Below are 12896 nucleotides of genomic sequence, written 5' to 3' on the forward strand. Positions count from 1 at the left end.
AATTTTATCTATCTTAAATTATCGTACGTACTATAGTTACCGATAAAGTATACTTTTAAATAAGCTATCTAGGATTTTAATATCGCGTACGCTTTATTCCTTTTTAGTATAAAAACTAATTAGCAGCTACTTTAGGTCCAAGGTATATAAAATTAAACCAAATGATACGGATATAATAAGGCTTCGTACGTTACTTTATTTCGTTAACGGTTAAAGCTTAACCGTTTTAAGGACCGTTTCCTTCTATATAAATATTATATAAATATAACTCCTTAGTTACCTAACTAATTATAAACTAAGCCGAGCCTAAGTAAAAGCGGCGATTACGCTAAGCCTAATTTAGTTGCGGCACAGAATGTGGTATAACCTAGAACCCGCACCTCTATTGATGCACTGTAGTTATTGTCAAATTTCAACTCCTCTCGGCCCTGGTCTCTACCTTGCCTTACCTCGCGCTGCGACAATCTCCCCCTTACCCGGCCTCTTCACCGCTTTTTTTTTCCTTGCCTGAATTATTATTGTTGTCATTTGCGCATGTCATGCATCTCGTCTTTTTGTGGGTTATTATGGCCCTCGGCCTAGCCTTGGCCCTAGATTTATCTTCCCTTTAGATCGGGCACCCCCTTTCACTGCCCCTTTCCGGCGATGGATCCCCTTGCCGCGTCGGAAATCCCTTGACCAACACTCGCATGACGATCCAAGCCCTCCTCCCAGCCATACCTGATGACGGGCTTTTCCCCCAGACGATGACTAGGCCCTTCGTATGTCGCCAGTGCCTAGTCCGTCTCGCGCAATTTCGCGTTAGGCGATCCAAGACCGAAACCTCGCACTTGCACACCCAAGCTGCGCCATCATCACCAGCGCCACCAATGTGGGATATAGCGGGAGAGCTCAGACAGGAGAAGGCGGTCCAAGTCTGGGAAGAATCTACCGACGACCACAGAAATCACGTACCGAAACCTCTTCATTCCACCGCAAACGCGAAGCCGACTATTAAGTGGCAGGGAAAACTAAAGAAGTACGTTCCTGAAAACCGGCCAGACGTAGGTCGGCTACTACGTGAACCACCAGCTGAGAGTCAGTACATCCTAAAATCGAAAATCATGCGAGCACTCGGGAGTCATTGGGTCGTCTCCAAGGACCTGATGTATATGTATGGTCTGTCGTATGAGGAAGCCCGCCATGCAGTCAGCCAGCTGAAGAAGTTGCTTTGGGGGCGTTCTGCTTTCGAAGGCGGACAACGGCTCGACCTATATCTCTTTTGGAAAGACCGCTTCAAGAACTTGTTACCCAATAACTCGCCCTCCGTGGCCCAAGGTGGCGCTGCCTCCCCCCAGGTCGGGCCGTGGAGTTCTCTCGACAGGAAAGATTTAGATACGATTCAGGCCGCGTGGCACCGGGTAGCCCAGGAGAGGCGTGAGTTCCTGTGGCCGCAGATGATATTATCTGCGTTCCGCTCAAATCCCGGCATCGTACCCGGCTTTATCCAGGTCACCTTCGAATCGTCGTGGTGTCCAAGCTATGTCGTCGAGGATTCTGTATACCTTCTTTTTCGAGCTCTAGACGCTCTCCAAGCCAGCCACGATAGCCACATGGAAGTTGCCGAACTCGTTGTATTTCTCCTAAAGACGTGCCCGCCGAGGTACCTCTCCCTAGAGCAAATGGTGATCCAAAAGGTCCTGTCCTTAATACCTACCTCGAGTGCAAGTGGCCTCTATCAGACCTTGAAAAAGGTTGAACACCCGCTTCAGATGAGCACACTTCTGCATTTCGCAAGTCGATTCGCTCGCGAGGCGAAGTACAAACAGCTGGCTGCAGAGATTATTTACTTTCTCTCGAGCAAGCCCCAGTTCGATATCAACTCGCCGGCGGCTGCCAGTGTCTGTACTACCCTTCTCACGGTAGAGAAGAACGGCGCCTTACCGCAAGGCCACACGGATCCAGATGTATTGCTCAAACTACTCCTGGATGCCGGCTTTCGTCCAAATCTCCTGAGTCTCTCCGCACTCATGCGGAACTTCTGCATTCGGGGACATCTCGACACCGCGTGGAAGATATTTGAAGTGCTAACGCAACATAACATTACGCCGGATCCTTACGTCTTTTCGATACTTCTCGATGGTTCGAAACACAATATGGATATCGAGTCTCTCGAGCGTGTCATCGATCTAATTGAGCCGTCCGGGGAGTGGACTCCGGTCCTACTGAACGATCTTCTTGACTTCTTATACGAAGAGACCGAGTACGAAGGAGACAGGAGGCGAAGACAGTTGCAGACAACCCGAGCAAGGACATTTAGAGCCATGATAAAGCTCTATGCGAAATTCTTTGTTCTCGCCCCTTTACAAAGATTATTTGCGTTCCCGTTGGAACATCTAGTCGTTTCAGAGTCCATCTCACCGTACAAGGCGGCGAGGGCAGTTGCTCCTTTGCGACCCCGGCCGGAAGTCCAACTTATGCAGCCGGACAGTATCACTTTGGGATTGATGCTGAGGGCCCATATCCGGAGTATTCGGACCACGGAAAATTTGAGCCGCGCCTACAATTACTTTCTAGGACTCCTACACACTCGTGATCGGGTCGTGCTCAAAGTCATCAAGGACCAAGGGACCGTGTTCCATGACGCTTTCTTGCACTGCTTTTTGCAATTCTCACCGACATTCGACCATGCCATCCAGATGGTCGAGAACATGATCGTAGATCACGAGCGGGAGCAGCAGGAGCTTGGCTTAAACGAGCTTCACCCTGCGCCATCGATCTACACCTACACGATCTTGATGAACGGCTTTCGAAAGCACGGGAACCCCCGAGGTGTCATCTCCACTCTGAACATGATGGTGAACGATGCCGGTATCAACCCCAACCTCGTAGCCTGGAACACAGTCATCGCGACGCTTCTAGGCAGCGGGTACATAGTGGACGCGGTCAGCGTCACTCAGCACATGAAGCAGGCCGGTTTCCAGTGGAACGCGCACACGATACAAGCCTTCAACGGACTGAGCCGTATGGAGCGGGTGCGGGTCTCGGAGATGCTGGAAAAGGCGCGTGGCAAGCCCGAAGACCTAAGCGACCAGGCCTTGGTGACAAGGCTGCTGCAGAACATGTGGGCCCGGAGTTTGCGTCGCAACATATCGTATAAGTATCAGCGCATTCCGGGAGATGGCACAGGCAACAGAGACCGCAGCCAGCTCACTATTAATACAGGCTCTGCTGATCCTCGATGATGGTCTAGACGGTTGGACAAACAGACCGGGCTACCCCTTACCGACGGGGTAGGCCGCTTGTCTAGCAGCGAGCAAGGCCAACTGAGAGCGCCAGTATACTCGCGACATTCCTATTGTACAAATTACACGTACATACATCGCATGTAACCTCCGTACCTCATATCCGACTACGCCTGTAGCCTGCATTTAAACTGTATACATGTGCACACTGCTAGCTTTGCCAGTCCAAACTATGCGGCTGCACGCGGCCTTTGTTTTGTATATATAATCTATCGAAATCAAGTCAAAACCTAGACCTCTTCTGCTCGAGGAACTATATATTAGTTAGGGTACGAGTTTGGTACGGTTTCGCCCAGCAGGTTTGGGAGGAATGAATGTCTCTTGAAAGGATCCCGGCCTGATAGTAGCGGTATCTGCCGTCCTGCGAGAAGGGTATAGTCTAAACACACTCCACATAAGGCATACGTATTAGGACAGATCAGTAGGTTACTTAACGAAGGATAGGTTCGATTCCTAACAGCGCTACTTGGTAGTCTTCGCTACTTAGCTCATCTAGGACCCCCAAGGGGAATTCGATACATTACAGCGTACCTGTTGGCTGAACACACCTGCGCCGACGGCCCATACCTACACAGCAGGCGACCCAACCCCATTTCTCTCGTGACGATAACCTCCAAACTCTCTCCCCCATCAGGAAGTCCACCGCCCACGCGTGATCTATGCACGCGGCGCGGAAATAACTCTCAGGCCGACGGGGGCGTTCTCGAGGTTAGCTGTGGATCGTTCGCCGTGGGTACAAATTTCGCGAGCATCAAGCTGGCCTCCTATTCCTCGTCTTCCCCTTTTTCCTGTTCTTCCTATCATCCCACTTCGTCCCACTTCGTCCCTTCTCTTCTTATCCTCCCCCCTCGGTTAATCGATCAAGGGACGAAAACGTGCTCGACCAACCGCCAAGCAAAAACCAACATGGACTTCAAAATATTCATCAAATGTACACGGTCTTGGTGGCGGAGAGGCGGCGTCAGACGGCGGGAGGGAGGGGGCAATTCCGGGAGGGGGTATGCAAACGACAGTTTGGTAATTGTGTTGAGATGCAAGTAGACAACAACAAGGTAGTGCAACGCAACGTATATCCGTCCCACGCTGGCTCTTTTAAAAATCAGTAGGTACCTAGGCACGCGCTCGAGACGTGGTGAGCAGGCGACTCGCCACTAACGCGCAGACTCCGTACATACCGGATGCGAACTATAGGCCGCTGAAACTGCACAGGTGCCGTGTATGGCCCTAGTCTCGAGATACAGCACTAGTAGTATAGTGATAGCAGCTAGGCCAGCGTCCTAAACCCACTGTCGGGCCTATCTAGGAGAAACTGGTCAATAGCATTCTGTCGATGTGTCAGCGAACAAACACCAACTCGCCTCGCTGTTCACCCTTGCCCCTCTCTTCCCATCTCTTCCCAACTCTCCCCCTACCCCCCCTCACAAAAGGGGTCAAGCACTGAGGACTACTGTTCTTACCCAGTCAACGGTGCTGTGGCCATTCAGCATGTCCTCTAGTGGCAAGTTGTTGAGACAGTCTGGTGAGAAATCGATAGGGGGCATTGCTATGGCAAATGAGGCATGCAACGGATCGGCGACCGGCTGGACGTCGTTGTTCAGCAGGCTAGCTAATGAGCCATCCCGCACCTCGGGCTTTGGCGGCGGCGGTGGCGGCGAACGATTCGTGGCGGGATCTTGCATTGAAACTCTCCTAAGGATAGCACCCACGACCCGAGTAGCATGCGCCGCGTCCTTGGAACTTTGCTTCCTCTCGGACCACATCTTGTATGACGTCCCCAAGGCCTTCAACTTCCTCGATCGATCTGCAAGACTAAATAGATGTCAACAAACAAGAACCGTCGTCGCCACCACTTGTGGACTGACCTGCTCGGCAAACTTTCGGTCAGGTCGAGGCATAGGATCATCGACGCGATCAAGAAGTCGTGAAGAGTCAAGGCCGAGAGCATATACTTATCCTCGTGTATCCTACCCCCAGGCCTGCTCTCCTCTTCATACTCAGCGTGGAGATCTAGGATTCTAAGGGCCGCGTCTCGACACGTATTCCGCGACTTGTCGTACCGGGGATTGTCCTTCTCGCGACTAAGATACGGTCGGTGTAACACGCAAAGACTTTTTAGGTACATCATCTCTAACATGAGTCGGTGCATGATATCGTAGGTTTGGTCTGTGAAACTGTATGAGCGTATGGGTCTGATCTGCAACGTAGGGGGCACTTGAGCGTGATACTGGTGGATTTCATCGTCTAGTTTGGCGATCTCTTCGTATGGTGGTCGCTGGATTGAGAGCGCGAAGCGAATTACTCGGCGTAGTAGCCGACAGAGCTTCGATTTGTAACTCAAGTATAAAGTGGATGTGGGCTCGGTAGACGGTCGTGGTGGAGGTAGGGCCGTGACATTTTCGTCAAAGTCTGAGTCGAAGAGATTACTAGGGGATTCGGTGTCACACTCGTCATCACGGATGATTGGGGGCATGCCTAGCTGGAAGGAGAAGAGAACGTCGAAAACCTCGATGAAGAAGAAAGCCCGCCGGCGAAGTTCACCTTCGAAAGGTGTGACGTTGGAGAGATACTTGGGATCCCTGTGATATCCCATGCGTTGCGCAAGTCGAGCGACGAGGCCGAACTTAGCCCACAAGCTGGAGTCGATTTCCCTATTCTTTTGCAACTCCGTGTAACTGTGTAGCAGGAGCGCTTCGATGGAATAAGGCTTTGCAGATAAGTAGTCTCCGGATACGAGACACTCAGCCGCCAACGCAAACAATTTCTCGGGCAAGGCCACATCGGATTCCTCGCCCCTGGACTCACCCTTCAGGATGGATATCGATGACGCGACCCACAGCATAGAGGCGAGACAACTGACCCACAAGAGGCTGGTGGTGGTTGGGTCTTCCCAGAAATTGTCGTATTCCCTCTGGAATTTGGTTGTATGAATGTACGGCGCAGTCGTGAATTTGTGACGGAAATAAACCAAAATGAGTTGGTCCGTCTTGGTCCGGGGAGGTAAACGGGCGACGGCCTGCGCAACAGTAATGGGCGGCAGCTTGCCAAATATGACGTCGGGGCTATCCGGGTTCATACTCTGGGGCGAGGGGGAGGGAGTGGGCGGTGCCTCCGCCTCAGTCTCCAGAATCCCCTGGATGTCGTGGATGCTCTCAAGGATGGAAGCCCAGTGCGTGGCACCAACATAACTGCGCTCACCACCAAGCGAAGTGGGGAGAAGCGACCCGCACGGTTGCGCCAAGCTCGGCGGGGAGCTCAGGTCGGAGCGAGTCTCGGCCTCCGTCCGCTGGTCCGAACTGGAGGGGGTGTCAAGGGTATGCTCCCGACCCCGCGAGGTGTAGATCAAGCCGTTGACCATCTCCTCGAGCTTCTGGAGGCGGACCTGGAGGACGGGGCGGGACATGGGCTCATGCCTCGACCTCACATCTGCCGGCGGCCGCGAATCAGTGCGTGGCTTACGTGAAGCACGCGGAGCATACTCGCAAAAGTTGGCCTCGCCACTTTTGACGCATCTTTCGCACGGCTGCTGGCGATCGCATTTCACCCTGTTGGAGGACAGGTGATGAGTGAGAACAATACCCGGAGCCTTTGGGGACTCAAACTCACTTGCGTGTGCGGCACAGGAGGCAGGAGACGGGAGGGCGGTTACGCTTCTGGATCTTGCGTTGAAGTCCCTCGGCCGGCTGCGCGCGAAAGACGCTGGTCTGGTACCCGCCGGGCCGAGTGTCCATCATGCGGCGCCCCGGATTACACCGGGTGGGACGGGACAGGAGCTGGATGGAATCGGTCGGGGATAACGATTGCCTGAGCCTCGGAACCCCTCAACTTGGACGATGCCAAACAGGACAGGGGGGCGGAAGTGGTGGCCCCTCTTAACGCACACCGGATGGATGCTAGTGCTAGTGCTACTGCTGGTGATGGTGATGGTGACGGTGGTGATGGTGGTGGTGCTCTGAAATGGCGACGGCGTAGAAGAAAATGACAGGTTGAGGAGAGACGCCCGGCTATTCGCACGCGCCTAGGCGATCGGGTGAAACGGCCGACAAGGAATTCATTTGACGGTTGAGTAAGAGCTGTTGGAAATTCCTTGCTCTGCCTCATGTATGTATGTATGTAGGTAGGTAGGTATTTACGTATGTATGTAACGGGCCTTGTCGGAAACATGGCCATCCGTATATCCGGGAGGGAGGAGATATGCAATTGGAAACTCCGTCGCGCCTCTTCCTGAGACTGATATGTCCGATAGAGTACGGGGCTAGTTAGGCATCGATGTCCTTAAGCAGGTACCCGGCCGAGAAGGCCAGGGTAAACGAGAAGGAAGGACACACAGGATTACTAACATGCTTAATTAAAGAGAGAGACCGTCAGTTGTCGAAAATAGGTAAAAGGATTAAGTATTAAGTAATTTATAGTTTATATAATCGCACAAGCGTGGTTACATATGGCTGTAAAGAGAAGCTTCATACTAGAACCTAGCTTAGTTGAAATAAATAGTTTAAGTTAAAATAATGTCTAAAGTATTCTATTATGTAGAATAATTCGAGCTTATTTTTAGCGTAAACGCTGAAAATAATAACCTATCTAGAGAAGAGAAAGATATAAGAAATATACTTAGTTTATTTAATAATAACTTTTACGCCTACAAACTTTATGCATTATAAAAAAGATAAAAGACGTAAGAAATTACAAAAGAAAATTTATAAAAATTATAGTAGTGTAGTAAGATATACTCTTTTAATATATTATATAATATGTTACGATAGGCCTTATTCGTATTGAACAGGAGCAGCGTAGGCACGCTGTGATAGAGGCACGAAACAAGGGCTACCCAACTGCCAACAACTGGCCCAGTGCCGATCAACCCAAGATCACAGCTGTAAACAGCTGTAATCGGTTGATCGGCTAGCTGAAAACGGCAGCTGGGAAAGGGAACTGGAAAAGGGGCAACGAGGATGGCTAGAAAGGCATGGCAAGAAACGAGTGAATAGCTGTAGGCTGTAATGTCTACAGGTCTAAGTCTAACTGATGAAAATATGAGTGCGCGACCCATATAAATATACATCGAAAAGGCTACGTGGCCTAGATCCACCGCACTACTACAGTATATAAAGCAACTATAGCTTCTGTAAGTATAAATTAAACTATAATTCTTACTTAATTAGATTATGAACTTTATAATTTTTTATTACGTAGCTAGCGAGAGCTAAGCTTGGGTTAATAGGTTATTCGTAAAGGGAGTAATGAAATGCGGGTAAGAAGGTATATATTAATTAACTAGAAAAGAAGGAAAGCTACTAGAGAGTATAGAGCGATCTATAGGTATATATAATAATACTTAATTAGCTTAGGTAAGCTAGGTAGTTTCTATTAGAAGTATATGCCTACGTAACATATCCTCTAGTTAAGCTTACGATAGTAAGGTTAACTATAGTCCTTTATTCGCGATAGTAGCCTAAGGGGGTTATTCCCTAGTCTCGCTATACCTCGTTAAGGTTAATCGATTACTAGGTGCCCTATTTCGGGCTTTCTTATATCCCCTTATCCGTATATACTCCGGTTTATTACTAATAGTATTTTCTCTTAAGTTATATAGTTTTCGTATTCCTTACTTAATACTCTATAATCTATTATAAATAAAAATAATTATTAGCGTAATTACTCGTATAATTATCTGTATAATTACTCGCTTTCGATTAAGCGGTAGTTAGCTATATATATAATATAGTAGTAATCGCTTTAGTATTAATATTAGGATTTAATCTCCTTTATTACTATCGCGCGCGGTCGCGCGCGTTACCTATATTAACCGATTCTGCCGTTTCTTTTATAAAGGCGGTTAGGTATAAATATATCTAGGATTTCTCGCTCTCGAATTAAGCGTACCTCTCTTTCTTTCTTTCTTCCCTAGGTTATTTATTATAGGTATATATACCTAACTATAATTAAGTAATTCTATTAATTACGTAATCGTAAGCTAATATAATTAATAAAGCTTCGTTAATTTATTATCGTAAGGTAAGTCTACTTTCTTTATAATTTACGTAAAGCGTAACTCGCGTATTATACGAATCGTAATATACTTTTATTAAGCGACCGTAAGATAGTAACTTAACCTATCGCGGTAAGGATTATTATTTATAACTAATATGCTATTTTTAATATTAAAATATCCTAGGATAATAAAGCGACCGTTAATTATTTTATATTAATAGATAAGAGGTTATTTAAAATAATTCGTTTATTACTTATTCGTTATTTACCGGTAGTAATATAGTACCGTAATTAACGATTTCTTAATATATCCGATACTTAAGAGCTTCGTAAGATTATATTAACGCTTTAAAGTACCGTAGCCTTGCTAAAGTAAAAGGTATTCGGCCTTTCCGCCGCGAGTATTTAGCTTCCTATCTCCCGTATACGTACGGGAGGTAACGCTAGAACTTCGGCCGGTAGTTAAGCTCGCCGCGGAGGGGTATTTTCTACTCCCGGGTCCGGGGCTCTAGTTATCGCTTAATCCTTTAAGGATCCTTTTATCGACGAAGGCGACGTCGATATAATTATACCTAGCTTCTTAGCGTAACGTATCTAGGCCTTAGTTATTTACGTCCGTTAAGGCGTTTATTAAGGTACCGTATCCCGAGCTATCGAGGTCTCTACCGACGAATCCTTTAAGGAAGAATCCTCCGAGGAAGATTTCCCTTCCTTATACGAGGAAGTAATCGAAAAAGGCGATTATCCGGCTATATTAATTACTCGTAAGGTTTTCCCGCGTAAAATCCGAGCCTAAACTCGCGTATATTAAGTTACGTTTTCTAATAATATCGCTATTACTCGCGTAACTTAAGCGGCCGTTATTATTATTATTCCGATCCGTAGTAATATCGTAAAATAAGAACGAGGATAAGGACGAGGACGTAGCGTTTTATCGGTTTCCGGAATAATTACCGGCTTTATTAATTCCTTTAGCCCGGCCGCTCCGGCGGTTCCGTTTAATACCTCCGTCGCGCCGGCCGCTTTAACTTCTACTACCGCCGCCTTAGGAATTACCTCGGTTATCCGTAATCGAGAGTACTGAACAGGAGCAGCGTAGGCACGCTGTGATGGAGGCACGAAAAGGACTGCCCAACTGCCAACAACTGGCCCAGTGCCGATCAACCAAGATTACAGCTGTAAACAGCTGTAATCGGTTGATCGGCCAGCTGAAACGGCAGCTGGGAAAGGAGGCTGGAAAAGGGAAAGACGAGGATGGCTAGAAAGGCATGGCAAGAAACGAGTGAATAGCTGTAGGTCGTGATGTCTACAGGTCTAAGTCTGACTGATGAAAATATGAGTGCGCGACCCATATAAATACACATCGAAAAGGCTACGTGGCCTAGATCCACCGCACCACTACAGTACGGAGCTCGCCGTATAGTCCTTTACCTAACCTATATACGTAATACGGCTTAGAATAAGTTTATTAAAGAATACTTCGATTTTTTCTAAAGCATAAGCCGTTATTACCGCTATTTATCCGGTTACGCTTACGTACTTTTATAGGTATTCTTATTCCCGTACGTCGAGGTTTAAAGCTAACTTTATATAGGGCCGACGCTTTGGTTTTATCAGCTATTTACTTTATTATCGCCCGTATCGAATCTTCGGTTAATATATAAGTTTTATTCCGCGTTAATTAATATTTGCTAACGTTATTTATTGTAGTGGTGCGGTGGATCTAGGCCACGTAGCCTTTTCGATGTGTATTTATATAGGTCGCGTACTTATATTTTCATTAGTTAGACTTAGACCTATAGACATCACGACCTATAGCTATTTACTCGTTTCTTGCCATGCTAAGGAGGAGCAGAGCGTACGCGATACTAGAGACCCGGATATATTCATTCGAAAGTATATTCTATCGGAGACTATAATACGTACGATAATCTAAGATAGATAAAACTAATATCGCTATACTAATCGAGAGGTAAGGAATCTAATATAGTTATCGTATCTTAGCTATACCCCTTAGTCGTAGAGATATAATAGTCGCTAGCCTAAAGGTATAAGAGATAAGGAAAGAAAAGGAATAAAACGTAAAAGTTACTTATTCGGTTATAGCGATACGACGAGGTAACTTAAGCGCCTATAACTAAGATAAATATATTAATCGGAGAACGACGGATCTAATAATAAAAACGAATCTTTAATTAAGGTAAAAATAATAAAGATAGTAATCTAACTAGGTAATAAACTAAATAATAAGCATAATATATCCCGTACTTACGGAAGCTATAGTTACTTTATATAAATATAAGGCCTATCGTAACGTATTCCGTAATATATTAAGAAGGTATATCTTACCGTATTACTATAGCCTTCTTAGTTTAATTATACCGTAAGGAATAATTAAATTAAAAAGGATAGTACGGTATATCCCGATTAATATCTCTACTTAAAAATTATTACGAAACTCCATTCCTTCGGCTATTATTTAATTACTACGGCCGCGCCTTTAACTTTTCGTTTAATATTATAAGGAAGCCATTTTATTACTTTATAGCTAACTTAGCTTAGTTTACCCTTACCGATCTAACCCGATCGGCGTTCTCTTTCTTTATTTCGGCTACCTTTTTCTTAGTTTCGTTTTAGCTTTCTTAGTTAAGGGAATAGTAGAAGAGCGGGCGCGTCTTAAGGATTAATTAGGTATTTCCCCTTTACTTATACGGTATAAAGGTTTTCCCGGATTAAAAAGCTTTAATCCTTACTAGGCTAGGGGGAGGGAAGGGACGCGTCGTAACCTTAACGAGGTTATCGTAGCGGAGGTTTACGTCCGTTAATATTAGAAAATAAGAAGGGTTAGATATTAAGGCTATAAAGAAACGGCGGACCTCCGCTTATACGATCGAACGGACGGAGGATTTACGGCTAGGGGGCTTACCGATCGGCGTACTTTAAGCGGACGCTATAGCGTTAATAAGATTAATTCGCTTTTAGTAATCTACGGCTTACCGGAAACGCTTAACGATACTAACCCCTCCTTTTAAAACCCGAACGTTATAAAATTATTCTACTACTTCGGCGTATTTTCTTATAATATTAAAGGAATCGAGGCCCTTATTCTCTTAGGCCTAGCGCGCGACCTCGATCGGTCGTTTAAAGATAAGATACGGTAAAATACCGCTTTAAAAACCGTAATTAAAGCTATTTTATTAATTTATTAACGCGACGTAGTAAATAAACTAAGGGGTTATATTACGCTCGAGATTACCGTCTTCCTATACTTACCGTAACTAACCGAACGCGTACGCCGCCCGATCGAAGGCGCCGTTCCTAACTATATTAAAGCTAAATAATTTCCGAGGCTTAAGAAGGTATAGTATTACGGCGAAGTAAGCTTAGAAAAACTTTAAGGGGTCGGTAATAACTCGTTCGGGATTTACTAGATCTATATAAATCGTAAAGACTAAAGTAAAGGCAGGGTTATCGAGGAAGTATTAACGGATTAGGAAGTTAAACGATCCTATCGATCGGTAACTTATCGTTTAATACGGGTTTACTTTAAAGGCCGCTTTCTTACCTTCGAGGTCGTAGTTAGTTATAATATAGAAGGCGCGGATATCTTCGTTAATAAGATAG

General features: G+C 46.3%; 2 protein-coding genes across 2 annotated transcripts; one reads left to right on the forward strand and one right to left on the reverse strand.

The window, feature by feature from the left end:
* Nucleotides 1-394: 394 nt before the first annotated feature.
* Nucleotides 395-3852, forward strand: GGS23DRAFT_590180 (uncharacterized protein). Its single transcript, XM_051517676.1, has 2 exons — nt 395-3758; nt 3816-3852. The coding sequence occupies exon 1, from the start codon at nt 690-692 to the stop codon at nt 3222-3224; it is 2535 nt and encodes an 844-aa protein (XP_051367158.1). The 5' UTR covers nt 395-689; the 3' UTR covers nt 3225-3758; nt 3816-3852.
* Nucleotides 3853-4741: 889 nt separating this feature from the next.
* GGS23DRAFT_590196 (fungal-specific transcription factor domain-containing protein) lies at nt 4742-7698 on the reverse strand. The gene is made up of 2 exons (XM_051517677.1): nt 6888-7698; nt 4742-6826 (listed from the first exon to the last, which is right to left on the reverse strand). Exons 1-2 carry the CDS (start codon nt 7013-7015, stop codon nt 5068-5070), a joined length of 1887 nt encoding a protein of 628 aa, XP_051367159.1. The 5' UTR covers nt 7016-7698; the 3' UTR covers nt 4742-5067.
* Nucleotides 7699-12896: the final 5198 nt, after the last annotated feature.

This window comes from Durotheca rogersii (assembly GCF_024521655.1).
Source record: "Durotheca rogersii strain YMJ 92031201 chromosome Unknown GGS23scaffold_57, whole genome shotgun sequence".
Classification (NCBI taxonomy): Eukaryota; Fungi; Ascomycota; class Sordariomycetes; order Xylariales; family Xylariaceae; genus Durotheca; species Durotheca rogersii.

Coding starts and splice junctions, on each gene's coding strand:
- GGS23DRAFT_590180 (XM_051517676.1), top strand. CDS start 690: ATGACGATCCAAGCCCTCCTCCCAGCCATACCTGATGACGGGCTTTTC.
- GGS23DRAFT_590196 (XM_051517677.1), bottom strand. CDS start 7,015: ATGATGGACACTCGGCCCGGCGGGTACCAGACCAGCGTCTTTCGCGCG. Junction 6,827..6,887: donor CTCCTGTGCCGCACACGCAA/GTGAGTTTGAGT, acceptor GTCCTCCAACAG/GGTGAAATGCGATCGCCAGC.